The sequence below is a fragment of the Peromyscus californicus genome, unplaced genomic scaffold, assembly GCF_007827085.1.
Source record: "Peromyscus californicus insignis strain IS unplaced genomic scaffold, ASM782708v3 Scaffold_22__1_contigs__length_63687245, whole genome shotgun sequence".
Lineage (NCBI taxonomy): Eukaryota > Metazoa > Chordata > Mammalia > Rodentia > Cricetidae > Peromyscus > Peromyscus californicus.
In genome coordinates, this window is record NW_026294525.1 from 28,032,358 (window position 1) to 28,057,047 (window position 24,690).

Genomic DNA, 24,690 nt, shown 5'->3' on the forward strand with positions numbered 1-24,690 from the left:
GTCTAGTATGTAGGTTTGTTTCTTTGTCCCCTCCGAGAGGGACAATGGCAAAGTTGAACGTCTTTGTTAGTGGTCTTGGTTGGTGGGATCGCAGGGAGAGAGAGAGAGAGAGAGAGAGAGAGAGAGAGAGAGAGAGAGAGAGAGAGAGAGAGAGAGAGAGACTGGAGACTGGGCCTGGTGTGGGCTCCTGAAACCCTAAAGTCTACTCTCGATGACACACCTCCTCTAACAAGGCCATGCCTCCTCCAGGAAGGCCATACTTCCTCGCCCTTCCACAACAGTTCATCAACTGAGGATTAAGCGTACATACACATGATCCTATGCAAGCCATTCTCACCCAAACCACCCCACATGGGTAGTGGGAAGGACACAAACTCTTGGTGCTGAAGGTACAGCGTTAAACTACAACCCTGACGCTTTCATTAAAAAGAGACTTCTGGTCATGTGTAAATTGATGTGATCATAACAGTCTTCTTCTAGGTGAGGAAGGTGATTTCAATGTCTTTTTTTTTTTTTTTTGTTCGTTTGTTTAAGTTTTGAAGCCCTATAATCCTACAAAGTGTTAATGGTTCTCAGTCTAGTATGTAGGTTTGTTTCTTTGTCCCCTCTGAGAGGGACAATGGCAAAGTTGAACGTCTTTGTTAGTGGTCTTGGTTGGTGGGATCCCAGCCAGCACGGCACAGCATTGCCAGATTCTAGACCACAGGAATCGGGTGTGGGACTTGAACTCCTTCGTTGGTATTGTTGAGCTAGTCTGACTACATCTTTACCAGATCCCTGTTTCATGTTCCAGGTCTGGGTTGCTAGATGCTCCCTGCTGCTTGTCACATGTCCCACCCCCACCCTCACATTCCTGTTCTCTTAGGCAGACTTCCTTGATCATCTTTAGAAAGGCTATCCTTCATCTCTGCATTGGGCATGCATTCCCAGCATAGGAAGGCACCTCATAGTGGATGCTCAACATTGCCATCAAGAGAACAGACACCTTCTTTCCCGAATTTGACCTGTGTCCTAAGAGAGAAGAGTCCATGATGGAGCTCTGCCCACTCCCATTCAGAGTGATTGTCTGAGAGATATGACCAAACTGCCTTCAACTAGAGCTTTCAAACTTGTTGAAAGCAACCTAGAGCTGATGCCAAATGGCCTGTTGGGTCCCCAGAATCTGATTACCAGCCTGTGTTGATCACTTGTCCTATTCATTCATTCATTCATTCATTTATTTGGGACAGGATCTTTTGTAGCTCAGGATGACCTTTGAACCCCTTGTTTCTGAGAATGATCTTGAACTTCTGATCTACCTCCCAGGCTTAGAATTGGAGAAGCGTGCCATCCTGCTTCTTTTTAATATTTACTTAGCATGTATATGTTGTGGTTAGAGTTCGTATTGTTGTGATGAAACACCAGGACCAAAAGCAAGTTGAGGAGGGAAGGTTTTATTTGGCTTACACTTCCACATTATAGTCCATAGACAGAAGGAAGTCAGGACAGGAACTCAAGCAGGAATCTGGAGTCAGGAGCTGATGCAGAGACCATGGAGGAATGCTGCTTACTGGCTTCTTCCCCATGGCTTGTTCAGCCTGCTCTCTTGTAGAACCCAGGACCACCAGCCCAGGGATGGCACCATGCACAATGGGCTGGGCCCTCACCCATCGATCACTGATTTAGAAAATGCTCTACAGACTTGTGTACAGCCTGATCTTATGGAGACATTTTCTCAACTGAGGCTCCTTCCTCTCAATGGCATGAGCTTGTGTCAAGTTGACATGAAACTAGCCAGCACAGTGTGTATGCCCAAGAATGCATGCAGTTGCACATGAATGGAGATCAGAGAACAGCTTAAGAGTCAGTTTTCTCACCTTCCACCATGTGGGACTGAACTCAGGTCATTTGGGCTTGCACCGTTAAGTACCCGTGTTCACTGAATCACCTTGCTGGCCCCATGCTTCTTTTTATAACCTTTTCCATCATTGGTGTTTTATTTAGTAGTTTATCATTTTCCTGTCTCATATCTGAGTGTGAATTTATCTTTATCGCCTCTTTATGGCCCAGTTTCTAGAAGTTGCATTTAGTTGTTACAAATCTCTCTAGTCTGTTTGATCCTTTCTTATTTTTAACTTTCTCAATTCATATCTTTATGTAATATTTTTCAGTTTCTGAGCCATTAGAGTTTCTACTTCAAATTTGTTTGCTAGGTATTTACAGGTATGGTGGTACATGCCTGTAATCTATCCCAATAGTCTAGAAGTAGAGACAAAGGAATTATGATGAGCCCAAGGTTAACATGAGCTACATAGCAAGACCCTGTCTCAAACAAAAGTCATCTGTTAGCTTAATACAAGGGGGAGTGCTTGGTCTTACTGCAACTGGATATGCCATGCTTTGTTGATACCCATGGGATGCCTGACCCTTGCTGAACAGAAACAGAAGGGGAGTGGGTTGGAGGGGTTGCAGAGGGGAGTAGGGGAGGGAATGGGAGGAGAGGAAGGAGGGAAAACCGGTCGGGATATAAAATAAATAATTTAATTTAAATTTTTTTCTAGCTTTTAGATGTAAGAAGTCATTTTCTTTGTTGAAGCAGACAGCAGAGACCATTCCATAAGGCAAATCTGTTGCAGCTCTGTACTCCAGGCAGTTGTGGATAGCGAGGGGCCTTGTTCTTGGGCTCTCCCTCCTGTCTGTACCCCTTTACTGGGTTCCTCCGGTGAAACAGCTTGATCACTGGCGGATCTTAAAATGCTGCAGTTTCTGTCCAGGGCTTGAGTCTTGCCTTTCTGCGTGCTGCACCTTGTGATGGGCCCGCCTCCAGGTCTGAGGTGGCCTCTATGAAATGTTCTCTGTCCCCATTAGCTTTGATCCAGTTTCCAGATTGGACCAATCCGCATGGCCCTTGGGGGCTCGGGACAGTACATGTTTTCTTTTTACATAAAGGATCAAGTGTTTCCTCTATTTTTCATTTTTAGAACCTTTTGGGGTATTCCGAGTCTTGCTTCTGCGCCGGGTCCGTAGCCCACTTCCTTCCTTGGGAGTGCTTGTCTCTTCTTTCGTCTCCTTTTGACCCACCAAACAAACAGAAACACCTCATCTTGGGAGACTGATGCTGAAATAAAAAGAATCCTTACTTTTCCATCCACAACTGCTGAAACCTCGGCTTTGCTCCTGCTCGAGCCTTTCAGTGGTTTGTTGTCCCGGCAGTATATGACGGGCCTCAGCAGCACCCTAGCTGAGTAACAGGGCAGGATTAGCTAGAGGCGGTGGAAACTGACAGATTTCCAGGCCAAGGGTGAAAATCGGGACCCCGAGGGGGAAGGATTATGTGTGGACTCCTAGAGAAGCGCTGTCCTACCCTCAACTGTGAATCTACATGGTGTTTGTCATACGCACTATCAAACAAGGACATGCTACCTGCCTTGTGTTGACAGTGTCTGTTTTTTTTATTCTTAAAGGAGTTGTTCATTTTAAAAAAATGGTTTTTGGAGTTTTCCCTATTTTTATCCGTTAATTTTTTAATTAGCATATAAAATAAGGGGTTTCCTTGTGATGTTCTCATCATTCGGTCATTACCGTTTGTTTGTGGATAACCCCAACCTTCCTCTTCATACTTGATAGTCCCTTCCTCCCCGCTCATGGTTCTTCCTTCTGTATTCATGACATCTGTATTATACGACTTACTCTTGTTCCCCTAAGAAGTCCACCTTATCATTTCACTTGTAAAGCCATTGTTTAAAAATAAGGAAAGTGTCTGTGAAGAGACCTGGTATTTTCTGATAGCACCTGACATCCCAGCACTTGGGAAGTAGAGGCAGGAGGATGGTCAATTCAAGGTCAACTTGATTTCTATAACAAGACCCTGCCTGAAACTAGCAAACTTTTCAAATGGTGTTTTAAATGTCACTTTCAACTAATGTTTCAATCTTCTGTGTGTCGTCCCCCCCCCCCCGTCACCTTTTACAGTATGACTACGAATATGATGAGAACGGCGACAGAGTCGTGTTAGGAAAAGGCACTTACGGGATAGTCTACGCAGGTCGGGACCTGAGCAACCAGGTCAGAATTGCCATTAAGGAGATCCCCGAGAGAGATAGCAGGTATGGTCACGGTTGCTGATAAAAGCTGTGTTCTGATGTACTCAGGGTTGTCAACAGTGTGGCAGAAAAATACTTGGTGATGGTCTAATGATTGGAACTGTCTGGAAACGCCATCGTGTTAGTGCCATCTCAGGTTGGTCTGTTCCTTTAGTGATTCAGACAAGACGTGCTGGGGGGGAGGCGTGTCTCTAGCTGGGAAGGGAGTGGCTTTTCAAAAAGCAGAAAAGAGGATGGCCTGGTATGTGTTGGACGTGGGTCTTGTTGGATCAAGGTGGTCCATAACAAAGGGAGATGGAGAGGCAGCACAGCCATAGTTTTTTTCCAATCCACCGTGTAGGGAACTGCAACATCCCGCTCCTCCGGCCAGCGGATCTCTGAACAAATTGAGAAACCGACAGCCCCTTTAAGCTCCATCAGGAAAGCCAGGCAACTGCTCCCTGTACTAGGAAGATAGAGAAGCGGCAAATTCAGACAGTCACAAGTCACTGGGGCAGAACCTCCGTGGGAACCAGTGTGGGCTAGAGAACTTGAACTCTGGTTAACAAATTGCTGGAGACTCAGTGTGGAGGAGTCAGAGGGTTAAGAATCCCAGGGGACCCCCCCTCAGGGGCAACCCCACTCTTAAGTGAGTTTTCCTTTGTAGAGTTCTACCACCCCTTCATTTTGAATATAAGAGAAAATCTGCTGTGTTTGTTTCAGGAAGAGGAAAGGAAACCATTTTAAAATATGTCAGAGGATTTTATTCTTTTCTTCAAGGCCTGTTGTTGCTGATTGGTCAATAAATAAATCACTGATTGGCCAGTGGCCAGGCAGGAAGTATAGGCGGGACAAGGAGGAGAATAAAGCTGGGAAGTGGAAGGCTGAGTCAGAGACACTGCCAGCCGCCACGATGACATACAGCATGTGAAGATGCCGGTAAGCCACGAGCCACGTGGCAAGGTATAGATTTATAGAAATGGATTAATTTAAGCTGTAAGAACAGTTAGCAAGAAGCCTGCCACGGCCATACAGTTTGTAACCAATTTAAGTCTCTGTGTTTACTTGGTTGGGTCTGAGCAGCTGTGGGACTGGCAGGTAAGAGAGATTTATCCTGACTGTGGGCCAGGCAGGAAAACTCTAGCTGCAGCCTGTTCTCAGAAAGCCTGACCAAATGTGGGCGAAGAACACTGTAGAATCCAACCCAGCAGCTGAGGACACAGCCTCAGTGACTGAGACACAAGCCTAGGGAGCACTCTTAATCCCTGCCCTCACACCCCTGCCCTTACCGCAGCCCACTGCTTTACACAGTAAAGCCCTGTTTACTGTGATTCTCTTGCCCAAAACATCACATTTACCATCCAAAAAATATCTTGAGGCATGCTAAAAGGCAAAAACATAATTGGAAGAACATTGACATGTCTGAGAGCCAGAACCGGATATGGCAAGTTGGCGTTAGCAGACTGGGGATTTAAAACAACGGATTAAGAGGCTGCGGCTTCTGGCTGAAAGAGTGGAGAGCATACGCGGACAGATGTAGGAATTCTAGGAAAGAACTCAAGAACTGCTAGAAGTCGGAAACACCGTGACAGTGACGACAGATGCCTGAGATGGGATGTAGTTGAGGACAAGTTGATAGGAACTTCCAAAACTGAAAAGCAGGGGGTGAGGTGGGGTGGGGAACTAAAAAGAAGCCGTAGACAGACTATCTGGGAGCCATGGAACAGCTACAACTTAGATATGCTTAATGGGTCACCGAGGGGAAAAGGAAGAGGGCCAGAAGGAATATTGGAAGAAACAGTTCCAACTGTATATACATCACCTTGCAGACGATGGACTCACCTTTAGGAAAAAAGCCATTCTGGGAACCGAGTAGCTCCGATAGCGGGATTTCCTGTTGCTGTCTACCCTGGGGTACTTACTCCCTGAGGCTTTGTGTCTGCAACTGGCGGTTCCTCTCTCCAGCTTGTATTTCCGGCTCATGACTTATTTTAGGCCTTCTGCAGCATTCCTACAATCATGAAAGATGAAAATGCATTATTTGTTACCCCTCCATGACTATATTTTAATGCAAGCTCCATTGTGAGCTTCTTTTGACTGTCCTCCTCACCACCCTCCAGTGACCGTGATGAGAGGTGTGCTCATTCCCCTGAACTCCCTGGGTAACCCGTGTACCAACTCCACTTATGAATCTACAGGCCTCTCAAGGTCAACGTGGCCAAAACAACACAGAAAAGTTAAATAAGTTGTCACTACCCTATTGCTAAAGTAAGCTTTAGCCACATTCCTCCTTCACTCCCCAGATGGATTTCAGGATGCACTTGGAAGAAATCTACTTCTAAAATGGTCTCATACGTTAGGTTTATTCAAATGCTATTATCTACATGAAGCATACTAACCACAAAATGCCCTGGGTTCCTATTCATAATGATACAGTCAGGGTACGTGTTTAAAAATACCCGCATGGCAGGCCCTTCTGTTAAACAGTCAGTGCTGGTAGCTTCTTGTTAACTGTGCTAGTGTGAAGGTAGAGTAAACAGGTATTTCTAGCCATGTGCCCTAGAAGGAATCTAGATATTCTATTGGAAAAGATGGTCAGTCCCCATCTTTTTTTTTTTTTTTTTTTTGGTAAGAGAATTACTGAAGTATGATGGTGGGTGTGAATGATGCATAGTGAAGTACACCAAATCCCCATCCACAAGGAAGAATTTTAACAGCAACCATGCTTTCTTCTGGTAGTTGGTGTAGGGAAACAGGGCTGGCTAAAGAAACTCACTCTGACCCTAGAGCCCGGAACCAGGGGAAGAAACACAGTTTGGCTCTGAAATCAGGGCCATCTCTGCCCCTAACCCACAAAACTAACCAATCCCTGAGCAGAAGAAAACTAACCAATCCCTGTTGACTCCACCCCCAAGACATTCTGCCTGGTTAATTGTGGGCTCTTCTTTCCACTGTGGCAGAGGCAGCCACTCTCCTGGACTCCTCCTTTCCAAATAAGTCTCTTTCTCAAAAGAGTTTTGGGTGTGAAGATCTTCATTCGCCAGTACAGAGAAGAAGATGGCTAAGACGTCCCAGAGTAAACTGAGCAAGGGGGAGCTGAACAGAAGAACCTTGCTGAGGAGACCCTCAGGGGACTGAGCAAGGGGGAGCTGAAAAAGTAACACTTTTCTGGAGGAGATTGCTACATTTCTGCAGGGGTTTCCCCTTTTGCAGAGTGAAGCAAAAAGAAGCAACATCTTAGGCCGAAGAAGCAGAGCTTTGCTAGGAAGCCCCCTTAAGTGGGGGCTGAGCAAAACTCAGCTGTAGCGTCTCTCCAGGAGAGAAGCAGGATTGCTATACCCTATGAGGAGATCATCCCCACCACACCAGGTATAGCCTGACTCCTGAATAATCAGGATACCCTTCTCTGCTGAGCTGTCCTAGCAGCTCCAGGCCTGAGTCTCCCGAGCAGCCAGCATACCTTCCCTCCCAGGGCTGAGCTGTCCTAGCAGCTGGAGGATATCCAGGATACCTTGACCTCCAGGGCTGAACTGTCTCATTGCAGCTCCAGCCATCAGAGCTGTCCTAGCAGCTCAAGGTATCCGGAATACCTCCAGGGCTGAGCTGTCCTAGAGGCTTGAGGTGTCACCTGACTGCCCAAGTAGTCAGGATACCTTTTCCCCCCAGAGTTGCAAAACTCACATTTTAGTGCCGAAACCCAGGACCAAACCCCCAAAGCGGCAACACTTACTTAGAGTTGGGAGTTATAGCTGCACAGTGGTTCTCAACCTTTGGGTTAGGACCCCTACGGTCCAACTGCCCTTTCACAGGGGTCTCATGTCAGATGTCCTGCATATCAGATATTTACATTGCAATTCATAACAGTAGCAAAATTACACTTATGAAGTAGCAACGGAAATAATGTTATGGTTGGGGGTCACCACAACATGAGGGACTGCATTAAGGTGTCGCAGCATTAGGAAGGTTGAGAACCACTGCCTTAGCATGTACTAGGCCCTGGCCCGTCTCTAAGCAAGTCCTTTCTATGTTTCCTTCCAATTCTAAAAAGAGTTTATTTTGGGAGAAGTTATGGGTCTAACAGCATTTTCAGTCTCTCCCTAGCTGGTTGGTAATCACAGATTGACTTTCCCCACTAGCATTCTGCACATCCCTGAACTATTCATTTCTATCGAAATTCTCTATCTAGCTGCTGTATATCAGTCAACTGGGGAACTTTTAAAGATGCCGAGCTCATCCAGAACCTCTAAGGGTACTTACTCCTGGACATGAGTAGTCTGTAAGACACTGTCTAGAAGAGGCAAACTGGCTAGGTGTGATGGTGCACACCTGCAATCCAGCAATCAGAAGACTGGAGCAACAGGGCCCTATTGGAGGCCAGCTAGCCTGGGCCATATATTCACACACACACACACACACACACACACACCTCAAAATAATGCTGGGAAATACTAACCTAGGTGATTAACAGTAGCGCCTGAAGAAATTTACAGATGAGTAAGTTTTTTCCAAGCTAAGTATATGGAGTATCTCTGATGACATCATTCCTTTTTTCTATTTCTTGCAATTTTCCTAATGTAACCTAACCTACTTTCTTTTCTTTTTTTTTTTTTGCGGGGGGGGGGGGGGGGGGGGGGGCGTTCAAGACAGGGTTTCTCTGTGTAACCTTGGCTGTCCTGGAACTCTGTAGACCAGGCTGACCTCAAACTCAGAGATCCACATGCCTCTGCCCCCTGAGTGCTGGGATTTAAGGCATGCTCCACCACCACCTGACTGTAGCCCACCTTTTTGACCTGAAAGGTGATTATTTCATCCTCATGTATATCTTGCACTTAGACTGGAGAGAACTGCTGAGTGTTTATGACAGTCTCCATGTTGGAGAGGAGTATTTACCCTTAGCTCAGCTGGACTCTTGATTAGTATTGTTAAGTTTTGATCTTGGTTTAAATAGTGGGCTTTGGATGCTTGCTTCTCTTAACCTTAACTGTAGACCTTTGTAATTTGATTTTCAATAGAGGGTCAGGAGGTAGGATGCCTTTGGTTTATGATGAAGTGAGTCAGTTGCTAATGTCAGATTGGTGATCCTAATCTGAATCTGCAGAAGGAGACAGCCTGTGCCACTAGGGCATGTCAAGGGCGATCATGAATTTGTCTCTAAGTGTCTTCCATCTCTCCAGAAGCGACGTTGTCTTCACAGCTGAGGTTCATTCACTACCAAACAATTGATACTACCGCATATTGATAGTTCTTGTTTCAACTCATCCCATATCAACGTGCTCTTGCTGTCTCCAGCTGATGTACTGTTGATGGATCACTTTAAAGCTTGCCATTGAACTCCTATAGCAATTCTAAAGGGGGGGGGAATGGTAGGTCTGAGACATAAGAGTTTTTCCTTTGTTTCTGGCCAGCTTTCTGAGAAATACTATAAAATTTTTAAAAATTATTATAAAGATTTATCTCAAAAGGATTATAAAAATGTACCTCAAGTAAGTGAATTTAGATCTCCGTAAAGTACGTGCTTGAGCTAGAACTTACCCTGCACAGCTGCATGAAGACAGCACCATTCAACACTGGATGTTACTGTTTGTTACTGCCTTCTAAAAAGCTCCAGGCTGTCTAGCTGGATTTGTCACTGAACGATCTGAACATTCCTTAAGGGTGCCTGAAGCAAGTCGGGGGTATCCAGTTTGCATTGAATATGCTTTAGTATAATTAAAGACTCTCATGCTGGTAGCCTCTACTGTATAAGAGTGTGTGTGTGTGTGTGTGTGTGTGTGTGTGTGTGTGTGTGTGTGTTAGAGACTAACATTGAATCGCTATCTATGGTTACTGATACCCAAGCATATTTAGTTTATTAAATAAAGCTTACGGAAGGCTGTTGATTTGGTCTGCCTATACTAGGTTGCAACAGATCAAAATAGAATCATTCATGTTCCAGGTTTGATGTCACCTACACCTAATCTCTTTATTTGTAAGATCTGACCTTTCTCTAAATCAAGAGAGAGATGGTAGTCAAATTCCCAAATGGGCCAGTTTTTCTAGAAGAAAAAACACTTGGTCAAAGGAGCCCAGCCAGTCTAAGTCACCAGAATAAGGACATTCCTCTCTCCACTTAGACACATGCAAGGACAATGACCTGAAGTAATCCAGTTGCTTTTTACACCATGCTGTTTTCTCATTCCTGCTTATACTACATTAAACCTGGGCTGCTCTGCCATATCCAGTTTACATGCCATATCCAGCATGCTCTGCCATATCCAGTTTACATGATAGCGTCTGGTCTCTTTGGACCAGACGCTATCATGAATTACCAATGAAAGCCAATTAAATTAAGTTACAAGTTGATTTGTTGAAATTTTATTATTTGACAAGCTGTGTAATGACTACGTAAGTACTCATTGATCGTAGACTTCTTCAAAGTCTGTAAGATTTACAGTACTTCATATAACTATCAGAAGTGCTGTGCTATTTCAGAAATATGAAACACTTTCAGAATTTGATAGTCATATAGAATATGCATATGATTTTGAACTCTAGTGTATAGCTGGTCAGGCAAAAATCATGATATGCTAGGCTTTGTGGATTCAGAAGGTGAGGGTTTTGAATCAGTGGGCTGAAAGAAATTAGCCTATAAATGGTTTTGTGGTTTCTACTAAGGAGTTTATTGGCCTTGGGGAAGTTGGGGATGAACACTAAATTTTTGCCTTCCTGGACAAGAACCTCCTGGAATAGTAGTTATGTTGATGAAGCCAACAGAAGAGGATGCCATTGCTAATATGGGCAGTGGGCTCTGTGGATGGTATCTAATCCCCTGGACTCATGGCTTAAGTCTCTCACTAGCTTTATGATCTTGGGTCGTCGTAAAATGGGCATCCCTAACAGTACATTTAGTTAAAAGAAATGAGTTAATATACGCCAGGAGCTTTGAACAGTATCTAATACTTCTCTCCTGGTCAAGCTGCAGCTACATTGTCACAGAGTTTACAAGAAATAAAGGCTTTAGATGGTCAAAGGTTTAGGTGGCCGTTTGGTTTTATTTATGGGCACCAGTTAGCTGGCATTTTCAGTGTGCATTGCTTAAATTAATACTCTGAAGTCTGGCTGAATGCTCAGCATATTGATATTTGCACATCTTCCAGATACTCTCAGCCCCTGCATGAAGAAATTGCCTTGCACAAGCATTTGAAGCACAAAAACATTGTCCAGTATCTGGGCTCCTTCAGTGAGAACGGCTTCATTAAAATCTTCATGGAGCAAGTCCCGGGAGGTAAGATAACGCTTTTCTTCCTTTCAGAAATGCAAATTTCCAAGGCCTGGAAGAAGAGCTAAACTGAATGGAATTATTCATGTTAAATGTTACACAGGTGACATTACCTTTATGCTGATCAGCAGATAGTAAAGAAATTCTGAAACCGTGTTAGCTTCCGTCATCATGACTTGGATTAAAGACTGAGCATCCTTTCACTTAGACTGAGTTGATAATGACTGCCTTCAGAATAGGGATATTTTCATATTCGTGTCTGAGCCCAGGTAACTGGAGTGGTTTCTCACCTACTGCGAAGAGCCAATGCAGTCTAGATTAACTTTGTGTCACGTTATTGATATGCTGTCAAGAGCCCACCATTTCTCTTATCTTACAGGAAGTCTTTCTGCTCTCCTTCGTTCCAAGTGGGGCCCGTTAAAAGACAACGAGCAAACGATTGGCTTCTATACAAAGCAAATATTGGAAGGATTAAAATACCTTCATGACAATCAGATCGTTCACCGGGATATAAAGGTAGGGTGCACCACGATTCATCCTGCTGGGGTCCTTCCTGGGTGGTCCTTTTCTTTGAAAGTACCAGGTTGTGTTCTGAGCGCTAACTGTGAATGGGGAATAAGGGCGACTTGGCGGAACACTGCAGTTATATTCATGTCGTTGTCTTCCACGAGGAGCAGCCTTCTTACCCAGTGAAGCCAGTAGACCTTGCTGCCACTCGGTGGTATTTCCTAGGAGCACTGTGGGGTGGAGTGCCGTGCTCCCAAGCCAAGCAGGACCTGGCCTCTTCCTGAGGAGCTGCCAGGCCTATTAATCCTTATACAAATTTCTAAAATAAAAAAAAAAAAAACTTTAGTTTCTCTTGAAAAAGAAAATTTAAAACTAATAAGCTTGGGTTTTTGTTTTTGAAATGAATTAAATATAATTACATCATTTTCCCCTTTTCCTTTCTTTTTCCAACCCTTCTCATGTACCCTCCCTGGCTCTCTCTCAAATTCATGGCTTCCATTTCTTTAGTTGTTGAGATATATCTTCCTAAATATATAATCTGTTCAACATATATAATGTTACTGGATTTCAGGGTTGACCACTGGTATTGGATAACTGATGTGGGGACACTTCCCTGGGGAGGATTATTTCTTCTGCTCCGAGCATTTGCTAGTTGCCTGTAGTTCTTTGTGTGGAGCTGACACCCCATGAGATTCCCCCTTCTGTACTAACATGTCTTTTGGTGTCCTGCTTGTTCAGGTCTTGTTTAAGGAGCCATGTTGATGAGACTCCCTCGGTGTAGCTTGTGGTGGTATTGTGTTCCCCAAAATATTGTGCACCCTAATAAACTTACCTGGGGTCAGAGAACAGAACAGCCACAATATTAAACATAGAGGATAGGCAGTGGTAGCATACGCCTTTAATCCTAGCATTCCAGAGGCAGAAGTCCATCTGTTCAAGGATACAGCCAAGCATGGAGACTCAACGCCTTTAATTCCAAGAAGTGAGCCTTTAATGCCAGGGAGTGATGGCAGAAAGCAGAAAGATATACAAGGCATGAAGACCAGAAACTAGAAGCATTTGACTGGTTAAGCTTTTAGGCTTTTGAGCTACAGTTCAGCTGAGACCCATTCTGGATGAGGACTCAGAGGCTTCCAGTCTGAGGAAACAGGATCAGGTGGTGAGGTTAGCTGTGACTTGTTCTGCTTCTCTGATCTTCCAGCGTTCACCACAATATCTGGCTCGAGGTTTGTTTCTATTAATAAGACCTTCTAACAATTCTTGCTATAGTAGCTTCTCGGACATTTTTAGGAGAGGACATCTCACGGCACTTCCTGTTCTTTAGATTTGACAATCTTCCTGCCCCTGCTTCTGCTATGACCCTTGAGTTTCTGGTGAAGGAGTTGTGTTCTAGCTGTATCATTGGGTCAGTGTTCTTAGCATTTTGATCAGTGGTAGTTTTCTAAAATGGTCTCTGTCTATTGCAATGAGACATTTCTTTGATGAGAAGTGAGAACTACACCTTTCTAGGGGCATAAGGATAAATATTTAGAATGCAGCTATAAGGTAGGATGGTTTAATAAAGTGGTAGTTACAGGGTCTTCTCCAAGATCCATGACTTCACCAGCCTTTTGCACTTGGCTAGGTTTTCAGTGCCAAGCATGATTTTCCTCTTGTTGAGTTGGCCTTAAGTCTAATCAGAGAACTGCTGGTTACCAGTAAATATGCATGCCACTGTGCATCCTTAAGGATATTATGCCATGCTGGTCATTGTTTGGGTTCCGGGGCATCATATCTGGGTAGGAGAACTCTCGGTTACTTCCCTACCTTGGAAGCCCACATGGCATCTTCTGGTACAATGAAAGCTAGTCCTCATGGAGGAGGCTCAAAAGTCAGAACCGGCTTGGATCCTCTAGGTATTGTGTCCTAAGTATATGGTATGTTCAGCCGTAGAGACTTACCTTCAGCCTCTGGGGGGCAACCAAGGGCATTGGCAATAGCTGTGTATTGGGAGTCTCTTGAACAACCCTGGTCCACAACTCAGAAGGGTGCTTCTCGTGCCTGATGGTTGGGTTTTTGTTAGATAGCGTATGGCTTTGTGGGAGAGCATTGTCAGCCCAGATGGGAAAATGTCATTTAAATATGTGTGTATCTGTATATATATATGTATATATATATATGCTTATCTTATTTTGGTAGCTAGATAATAATATGATTCCTTATGACTTCTTCACACATCCCTACTGTTAATTAACTCTCCTCTCTCCTGTATTCATCTCCCTCCACCTCCCCAATTAAAGCCCACCTGTTTTTTCCATTTCACCCTTCAAATCACATGTGTCCCGACATTCCTGTTGTCCCTGGCTACCCCGCCACGGCTCCTTTTTACTCTCCTGGTTTCTGTGGTTATTCTCGGTTATGTATTCCTATCTGAAGACTTGGAGCTGGAGATCACAGATGAGAAAGAACACAGATAGGACTTTCCTCTTTCTGGGTCTGGGTTGCCTCGCTCGATGTGATCTTTTCTAATTCCACCCACGTACCTGAATGAGTTCATGATTTCTTTTTTCTTTACAGCTGCATAGTATTCCACAGTGTAGATGTGCCCCATTTTCCTTATCCACTTCTCATTTGAAGGACATCTAAGTTGTTTCATGTCCTAGCTATTGTGACTAGAGAAGCAGCAGTCATGACTGAGCAGGTATATGTGGAGGAGGAAGTGAAGACCTTTGGGCATATGCCAAGGAGCGATATCACTGGGCCACATGGTAGATGTTTACCTCTTTGAGAAATTCTCCATCCTGATTTCTATGGTAGCCGCACCGGTTTGCACTCCCACCAACCGTGAATGAGGGTTCCCTACGCCCTCCAGTGTTTGTTGTTGGTTACTTCGCTGTTGTGACCAGTAAAGATGAAATCTCAAAGTTATTTCCATTGGTTTTTTTCCCTGGTCACTAGGGACAAGGATCATTTTTTTGAGATATCTCTTAGTCATTTTCATTTCCTCTTTGGAGAACTCTGTTCAGATCCCAAGCTGATTTTTTTTGAATGAGTCATTTGTTTACATGTTTTGGTTTTGTTTGGTTGGTTGGTTTTTTAACTTTGATTTTGGAGTTCTTCAGATATTCTGGATATTAGTCCTCCATCAGCTGTGTCGCTGGCAGAGACCCTCTCCTCTTATGTGGACTTCCTTTTTCACTGATTGTTTCTCTAGCTGTGCGGACGCTTTTTAGTTCGTGAGGTCCCACTTGTCACTTGTTGGGCTTAAACTCCTGGGCACGTGAAGTCCTGTTCAGAAAAATCTGTTCCTGCCTCAGTGTGTCGTAGGGTACTTCTGCCTGTGTTCTCTGTTAGCAAAAACAAATGAATTTTTGACCGAGCCTGCCTTATTTAAAGTGTGCTCCTTTTGTAAACAAACAACGTGCGTCCACTTCTTGGTGACCACAAAGCCAGATAGTGCAGCCAGGATATAAAAAATGAAGGACACTTCATTGCTTAGAGCAACCATGGAGAGGTTTTGTTGTTTGTTTGTTTGTTTATTTTACTCTGAGTAAAGGGGTGTGCCTCCTGAACAAAGAGAGCACTTTCTTAGGGAGCCTGTCCACACATATTCATATTGGAAGGTGCCAGCACATGTCTGAGCATGCCTGATTTAAGGTGTCCATCCTAACTGTGTTCAGTTTAAAGGCAGAGATCACATGTTCAAAAGGGGAAAACAGCAAACATGATACTTCAGGACTGAGAATTTAGAATGGTAATGAACAGAGATTACTATGGGATACCTAAAAGAATGGGAGTGATGCCGGGGCTCTGGTGGTACACCCCTGTAATCCCAGCTCCCACAAGCAGAGGCAGGTGGATCTCTGTGTTCGAGACCAGCGTGATCTACAGAGCGAGTTCCAGGACAGCCAGGGCTACACAGAGTCAAAAAAAAAAAAAAGGGAGTTCTTCTAAATGTCTTCAAGAGTATTAGCCAAAACTAAAAGAACCACTTTGCTGGTCTCTTAAATGGGCAGCAGCATTCTCCCAAAACTATGTCTGTTCCTAGTGTACCTGCTTGCTTAGTGACCTACAACCCTAAAGCCAACTCAGACATCCTCAGAAATGCAAAAACAACACAGAAAAGAAAATAAAGGGACTGGGACTTGAAGAAAGTTATCAGTTATATAGATGCTGCACACAGGTAACCCAGGCTAAGTGTAAACTGTAGTGAGCTTTCCCTCGAGGCCATATTTGACCTTGTGACCTGAACAGATAATTATAAACAATTGATAACACATAAATAAAAAATTATACCAAGAATCCTGTATTGAAAAGAATTCTCTATTTAGACAAACTATTAACGAAGAACACGGGATGGATGTCGTTGTTTGTTCTGAGGGCATTTTTTTTTTTTAATTAGGCTTAAGTCAACCACAAACAGCATCTGCAAAAGATGACATTTTGATTGGAGTATTCTTTCCCTAGGGTGACAATGTATTGATTAATACCTACAGCGGTGTTCTCAAGATCTCTGACTTCGGGACATCAAAGAGGCTGGCTGGCATAAACCCCTGCACTGAGACCTTCACAGGCAAGTTTTTACACTAATGATACAGATCTTGAACAATTAAAGACGCAGTTGCTGAGCCTGAGCATAGTAAGGTGAGAGATGAACCCAGTCAGTGTTCCCACGAACACTAACGTCGTCGTCGGGATTGCCCGCTGCTCACTGGGAAATGTTCTAGAAGTTCTGGCTTGCCCTTGCTGCCTTCTGGGGTTTCTGTGAGTGGCTCCGTCTGCTGTTGTATGCCACTGAAGAAAACTTTCCACTCCCAGCTTGTTATTTGTGTTGTTTCCTGTCCATTTTCCTCCAGGTTTATAGCCTCTCTGACCCCCCCCACCCCGTGCTGCTTTCTTTACAAACATTCCCTCGCCCAGCCTCTCGGAGTCTTACTCATCCCCAAATCACTTCCTATCTGGGCTCCCATTTCCCTCTTTCCTAGTCTATTTTCTCCCAGGAATCAATTCCCCTACTCCACATTATAAATAACCTTAGGATTTCAATTCAGAAAGAGGAAGTGACTCATCCACTCAGAAGAGGTGGGGATGAGAAATTAGGCAACGCACAGAGACGGAGCTGCCTCTAGTGAAAAGTCCTGGGAGTGGGGGGACAGTTTCCAAAGAGGTGAAGGCGGCCAAGAGGAAACTCAACAGAGGGATGACTGCTCATTAGACACTGGGCCTGCAAACGCATCTCTGCTCCATGTTCAGGTGCTGACTCTTCAGAAGTGTTCCGTTCTCTTGTTATTAGAGAAGGGAGGTGGCCCAGGGCCAGAGATGGAGAGATTGCTATAGCAAAACCAAAAATGTTTATGTTACCATATCGAGGTGCATTGTATGAAATTCCCAAATAATAACAATCTTATGTTGGGTGGGTGGGGGGGGGGGAAGAATTCCAAAAAGGAAAAAAAAAATTAAAGAGACACAATGACTAATCTTTGATTTAATGTAAAGCGAAATGGCCAGCTGTCCCCGTTTCTGAACCCACTGTGGTAGGTAGAAAGGGGTCCATTTTGCACATAGGGACATTGGTGGGGAGAAACGGGAGGACTCCGGTGGTCGTGGCAGTTTGTGTATGATGGGGCACAGGGTTTCAGCCCACCCTTTGTGCATGTCATCGGCCTTCAGCCCTCGGCCCATCTCCCTGTCCACCTAGCCTTCCATCTGTGCTGGTAGCCGGAGAGGCAGGAAGGTGGAGGGAAACATTCTGTCAGTGTGTCGCTCGGATCCCCAGGCAGCACCCCTCCTACACGCCACACGGTGTGTTTCAGACCCGGGATTACCCGTATTTACAATGTGTTTTTAAGATGAATTCAAACCTGCCAGCAGCTCCTGTGTTGCTTACCTCCTCCTCCCTCAACTTGGCAAGAGGCGGTTTCAATGCTGCCCAGACGCTGTAACTCGGGAGATGATAATCCCTACTTCCATGTTGGTTTTGGACAGGATGTTGATTTCATAACTTCTGCTCATCTTAAAAAACGTGTCTGTAATCCCCAAGGCCTTGTAGGGAAGAAGCCCTCACCAGGGCCCCAGGCCCGTAACTCTCCCCTGGCCACACATGAAGGTGTATGACATGTACGATGTTGGACTAAGGATCTTAGATCTCTCTCTAGTGCTGATGTGAGAGCCACGCCGTGCAGACCTTGGTCCTCTCGACACCAGGGGTCAAGGTATCTCATCACCTCTAGCGAATATAGAGCTGGCTCTGTTTCACCTCTTGGTGATTTGAGTGAGAGGAAAGGCAGTGGTGGTCGTTATTTATAGAGCACTGACTGTATACTTTGCTTGGGTGCACAGTGCATTATACGCACTGAAATTTTTGTATAAACCTAATCATGAGGTATCATTATCCTGGTTTATGGTGAGAACGTTAAGGTTCAAAGAGTTTAAATAACTTGCCCAAGGTCACAGAACTGGTTAGTAAGAGATCTGAGGTTTGAACAAGACTTAACATGCTAAGTGGAATTAATTACCTGCTCCTCAAACCTTTCCCACCCACACTCTGCCCCATCTCCATTGAGGGCCACTCTAGACTGTGGGTTGTCCCTGGCTCCTTTTCTCACGCTGCAGTCCAATCATCCAAATATGTCCAGAAGGGGATGGATGGGCAGCCACCGGTCCAGAGCCACCGGTCCAGGGCTGTGGCTCTCCTGGCACACCTGTCTTGCACAGCCTCCTGCTCTCTGCTTCCACTCCTGCCCCCTCCTGTTGGGCCTCAGCACTGCAGCCAAGGGATGCTTTAAAAACATCAACCAGAGCCCTCAGTGGCTGCCATTGGGCGTAAACAAAGCCTCAGCCCTTACCTTGGACAAGGCGTGATTTGCGTTGGAGCCCAGTGACTTTGAGACCCCATGTCTTGCTCACTCAGCATTGGAAGCGCAGACTTCCCTGCATTTCCTTATGGCATTGAGTACTTCCCTGGGCTACACAAGGTGGGAACTAGGACCAAGGGCTCCTGCCACTCCCCCGTCCCTACCGTACCACAGCCTTTCAGCTGCCTGGCTTTGCACAGCCCCTTCCCTCATCTCCCCCTTTCAGCATATTCGTATCCACTCATATGGCTTGTCTTTGATAATGGCTCACGACCTGTCTTTGATCCATTAAAAGTGGTTCTTGGATGAAAAATAAATAAATAAATAAATAAAAAAGGGAAGGGCATGGCTGTTGCTTGGATTCTAACGGCTCCCTCAGGAGAGGGGGTGAGAAGGCAGGGTGTCTATGGTACAGACACCGGGAGTCTGTGGAAGGCAAATAACAAACTCCATTATTCAACAACAGGGAAGGCCTTATATACCCTCCTCCCAGCATCCAGTCTGTGTGGTCATCCCTCATTGGCTGGGCACAATCAGGAACTCTGACATCACATCGAGTGTTGCTAGGTCCTCAGGCAGACTCCAGGTTGGCTCTTAAGGATTGCATTATGTGCATGCCTTGGCTACTGGTCTGAGCCAATTTCCTCAACCCTATGGACCTGCACTACTACACATGGCTGCTCCTAGGGATGGTGGAGGAGAAAGTTTATTGTAGATAAAAGGGAGAGACATCTGGGAGAGTCCAGGGTGAGCATGACCTTGAACTGGGCCACATGAGAAGAGAGGGAAAGGAGAGAAAAGAGAGGAGAACCAGGTGCAGCAGCCAGGAGGGCAAAGGTACAAAAGGAGCTGGTCACCAAAATGTCTGGATTATATAGGAAATAGCCTCTGGGGGAAGGGCAGCCCAGCCCTTGGGCTGGAGAGTTCAGCATCGCAGGGCTGCGTATGCCAACCATACCCCGTAACAGACTGAGGGATGCTGGGAGAACCTGGTGACCAGGTCTAATTTGATATATTAAATAGGCACCTCAGCCCTTTGTCATGAGTTTGAAACACAACAGTTCTCAACCTTCCTTATGCTGTGACTCTTTAAAACAGTTTCCTCATTGCGGTGACCACCCCCCCAACCATAAAATTATTTTCAATGCTACTTCATAACTGTAATGAATTTTGCTACTGTTACGAATTGTAAATATCTAATATGTGGGATATCTAATAATGGGACCCCTGTGAAAAGGTCACTCAACCCTCAAAGGGGTCACAACCCACAGGTTGAGAAACACTGTGTTAAAAATCTGTCACTAAAATCCACAGCAAGAATTGTATATATTGATATGCAGAATCACATACTCCAGAAGCTTATAGATTATTTTTCATCATAGTTCTCAGAATCTTGGTGCTGGCATGATTTAAGAAGTAAAAATGATCTCTTTTTTTTCCTATTTATTTTTGTCTGTGTTAGGACTCACACATCTTCTAAGTAAACAATATGCTACTGAGCAGTATCCCTGTTGTTATGGGCTTTTCCCCCCTTGAAACATGAAGAATTGTGCAATTAATGGGTGCCATGTGATGTTTAAATACATGCATATATTGCTTAGTGTGGCACATCTGTCTCCTCAAACATCTAAGTGTTTCTTTGTGTGACAGCATGAGAGTCCCCTTTCTAGTTTTTATGTTTTGTTTTGTTTTTTAACATAGAACACATCATTGCTACATCCTGTCCCTTAGCTCTGGAGCAGAAACCAGAACTTTTCCCCTTTGGATTATAACTTAGTGCTGACTGAGCTCCTGCACCTATCCCTCTCACCTCCTTACTTCCCCCAGCTTCTAATAACCACTCCTCTGCCCTCAGCTTTGACAAGACCGGAATATGTCATAGTCCTGGCTTATTTCACCTACCATAGTGATCTCCAAAATGGAAGCATGAGTCAAATACTGCGTTCGAGAATTGGGAACTATAGCTTGAAAGAGATCAGTGAATCAACTAGATCTTCTCTGGGAATGTTCATATAATGGGAGCCTTCATATATTGGAGGAACTGCATGCGGAAATATATAGTGTTGTATTCCCTATTGTTCTGGACAAACAGCTGTGGTCAGAAGCCTCTACGGCATCCCTTAGAGGGGTATGCCAGCCGTATACCACTTTAAGAGTGAGAACACCCCACTCCTAACCAGATGCTATTGGTGAACCGTTTGTTTCACTGATAAGATCTGTTATAAACACTTCCATTTCTGCTTTCCTTAACTGCAGAGAAGACTGGATCCCAAAGAAAGATGAGACATCAAGACCTGGATCATACTTTTTTTTAGCTGTCGTATTTATGTAGAAAAATTGAAATGGACATTAGGTATCATTCTTTCCCCTTTAAAGTAAAAATATGTTTGCATTATTTCCAGGAACCCTGCAGTACATGGCACCAGAAATCATCGATAAAGGACCACGAGGCTATGGAAAAGCTGCAGACATTTGGTCTTTGGGCTGCACCATCATCGAAATGGCCACCGGAAAACCACCATTTTATGAACTAGGAGAGCCACAAGCAGCCATGTTCAAGGTCAGATATCATAGATAAAGATTTGTACGGATGTTTTGTGCATGTATGAATGTCAGAGATTGTTAGGAAGGAAGCCTAAGGAAACACATGGTGAGATACAGTCAAGTTCAGGGAGACCTGCTCTCCCCACCCTGCTCTCCACACCCGTGCCTCAGCCTTGGTTTTCTCGGTTCTAAACTGAGACTCAATGTACCCTTTTACAGCACAGTATAAATGACACAGGACTCTAAACTCTTTGGGAAATAGTGTGAATATTTTCCATGCAGGAAAAATATAAGAACATTTTGGGGGGCTTGGGATCTGTCACAGTGGTAAAACACTTTGCTAGCATCCCTGGGTTCAGTCCATAGCACCTCAAAACACATATACACATGCACACACACAAGAATTCACAAAACAACATTTAAATCTATTTAGAAGTTAAATCTAATTATTTTCCTTATTTCTCTACCGCAAGTGTTTAAAGAATCCGTCTTAAGTAAATCAACCTTATTTTCATATGTCTGTTCTTTTGGTGTGTTTATCAATGAGTAATTCTAGGAAGTGAGAACACACCCCACCCCAGTGTAGAGGGCAGTGATATAGAAATGGATCTGAGATTTGGAAGTCTGAGGTCTGGATAAGGCAATGTCGTGCCTGAGTGTTCAGCCTGCCCCAGCCAGACTACCTGTTTCCCAGGAAGCGAAGCTCTGTGCCTGCCCTGTAGCAGAGACTTCTGAGCCTCCGTTACCCTCAGCCTGTCGCCTGCCACAGCTCAGCCCTCACTCCATCCGCAAGTCGCCTGCCACAGCTCAGCCCTCACTCCATCCGCATGTGGCTTCTTGCGAGGGCCCTGTGTTTCTTACGTACCTTCCATGTTTGTACAAAGTGTGATCTACTTGAAGCTTGTTGAAAAGCTGACAGACCGCCATTGAGAGGAACATGAAGAATGTATGTAGGAGGCTCAGAGTTCTACCCCTCCCTCTGAGCTCCACCCCCAGCACTGAAGGAAAAACAAAACAAACAAAAAGCAAAACCCCAGAATGCCATCCGAACCTGCAAGAACAGTGAGAGGCAAGAGTGTCTTTCTCTTCTCTTGGCTGGTCTCTGGCCATTCTCTAGGATGTCCCTAGAGTGCTGGGAAGAAATGCTACTTCGTTATCCATAGTGCAATGGTTATTATTTAACAATGTAGCACACTTCCATCATTGAAAGGCAGCCTTGCATGTTCATGGGAAGCGATACTGTCTGATGCTGTCTTAGGTTAGATCGTATAGACTCTGACACTGACGGACCATTTTCTGATACAGACTTCAAGATGGTCAGGGTATTTGGAACATTTACCCTGACCTCCTTAAGGAGGTTATTTAACTCCTTATCCTCAGTAAGTACAGAATGGGGAGAAAAAGACTGTCTCTCACCGGAATTTCTGGAGGAATATGAGAGCTAATCTGTACAAAGCACCTAGGATTATTATTTTGTTTGTTTGTTTGTTTTGTTTCGTTTTTGTTTTTGTTTTTTTTTGAGACAGGGTTTCTCTGTGTAGTTTTGGTGCCTGTCCTGGACCTCGCTCTGTAGACCAGGCTGGCCTCGAACTCACAGAGATCTGCCTGGCTCTGCCTCCCGAGAGCTGGGATTAAAAGCGTGCGCCACCACTGCCCAGCTAGAATTATTTTTAACACAGAGTAAAGGCTATATGGCTATTACAAATATATTATTATTTATACATTTGTTATATCAAAACTACATGAAAACATCACTACATTTATTTTATTGTGCACGTGTGTAAGAGTGTGTGTGTGTGTGTGTGTGTGTGTGTGTGTGTGTGTGTGTACGCTCACTGACCCATGCACGTCAAAGCCAGAGGACAACTCCTTTCCTTCCACCTTGAGTTCCAGGAATCACAACTCGGGTCCTGGGCTCGCTGGGCAGGCCCTTTTAAATGAGCCGTCTCACGTGCTCCTTTACATTTTTTTTTTTTTTTTGCATACTAATAGTAAGAAGTAGCTGCTAACTGCGATATGAAACATGTTTTAATTTCAAAGTGCTTTTAAATATTTCTTAACGCTGGTGATTTGCGATGGGGAAATACAAGTTATGTAAGAGGGGAAAGAACGTGGGCTTTAAGCAAAACGCGTCAAGACGCAGCCTCTCAGAAGCGTATTTTCCCCACTGGTGTGAGAGGGACAGTATTTAATCCACCGAGTTGTTGAGAGGATTCGGTGAGATTCGTAAACGGAAAAAACTCTAGCGCAGGAGCTGCCGTGTAACTATTCTGAGCGAATCAGTGACTGCAACAGAGTGTCTTCTTTTGAGTGCAGGGTACACTAATGAGTTCTCAGGCTTTGAAGGGCTGTCTTACTACTTTGTAATGCCAGTGTCGTCAGCTAGTTACTCTTCCTACATCCTTCAAAAACACACTGTAAGCTTCTGTAAGCTACAGAAAGGGCATGCCAAGTTACCTGGAGAAAAGGCACAGGCAGGTTGGGGATCCAGCTCAGTGTCAGGACACTTGATGCATGAAGCCTTGGGTTTCATCCCTGGCACCCTTCAACAGAGAGAAAGAAAAAGGGAGAGGAGGGGTATGAGGGAGGAAGAGGGAGAGGGAGAGGGAGAGGGAGAGGGAGAGGGAGAGGGAGAGGGAGAGGGAGAGGGAGAGGGAGAGGGAGAGGGAGAGGGAGAGGGAGAGAGAGAGAGAGAGAGAGAGAGAGAGAGAGAGAGAGAGAGAGAGAGAGAGAGAGAGAAATGAGAATGCGAATGCTCAGGAGACTCCGTCTGCTCTTGAATGTGCCTCAGGTGGGGATGTTCAAGGTCCACCCAGAGATCCCGGAGTCCATGTCTGCTGAGGCCAAGGCATTCATACTGAAGTGTTTTGAACCGGACCCTGACAAGAGAGCCTGTGCTAATGACTTGCTTATTGACGAGTTCTTAAAAGTTTCCAGCAAAAAGAAAAAGACACAACCCAAGCTTTCAGGTATGTTGTTATGAGAAGAGGGTGTGGGGCCGACTCTAAATCTTAAGTTTTTAAAAGGAAAAATGTCTCCCTAAGTAAGCACCTGTTTTCAGTATCCCTAGAAATTGGTATAAACAGCATATTGTTCTTGGCACTGGGTTCTGTATCCAGAAGTCATGGTACTATCAGTTTCAAAAATGCTAGGACCTGGTGCGTGATGATCTTCCATCACATAGATTATAGTTACTGTACCAGGCTCTGGTACATTCTAGCACTGGGACTTTCACAATGTGAAAGAGGTAAACTGAGTCCTTCAGAGTTGAAATTCCAGGTTGCTACTAACAGGCTATAGGATATCACAAGACTGTTAAATTTTCAAACATCTGGGTAACATGACCTTTTAATTGTAGGCAGTAGAAAATACCTGCCACCTCTCCGGGAATATATTTCTAAATAAATATCAAAAATAGGAGGAAAGAAAGGATGGAATAAGGAAGATAGGTGGACTGGTTAATTAAAACTTAAAGTATAAATTATAA

The 24,690-nt window shown here is 44.6% G+C and overlaps 1 protein-coding gene across 1 annotated transcript in view; it reads left to right on the forward strand.

The window, feature by feature from the left end:
• Map3k5 (mitogen-activated protein kinase kinase kinase 5) overlaps window positions 1-24,690 on the forward strand; it is a 217,786-nt gene that overhangs the window by 163,550 nt on the left and 29,546 nt on the right. Inside the window, exons 15-20 of the mRNA XM_052751136.1 lie at window positions 3,952-4,085; window positions 11,198-11,325; window positions 11,699-11,835; window positions 16,273-16,378; window positions 21,062-21,219; window positions 23,995-24,172. Coding sequence (XP_052607096.1) covers window positions 3,952-4,085; window positions 11,198-11,325; window positions 11,699-11,835; window positions 16,273-16,378; window positions 21,062-21,219; window positions 23,995-24,172 — 841 coding nt within the window. The remainder of the gene's footprint in view (window positions 1-3,951; window positions 4,086-11,197; window positions 11,326-11,698; window positions 11,836-16,272; window positions 16,379-21,061; window positions 21,220-23,994; window positions 24,173-24,690) is intronic.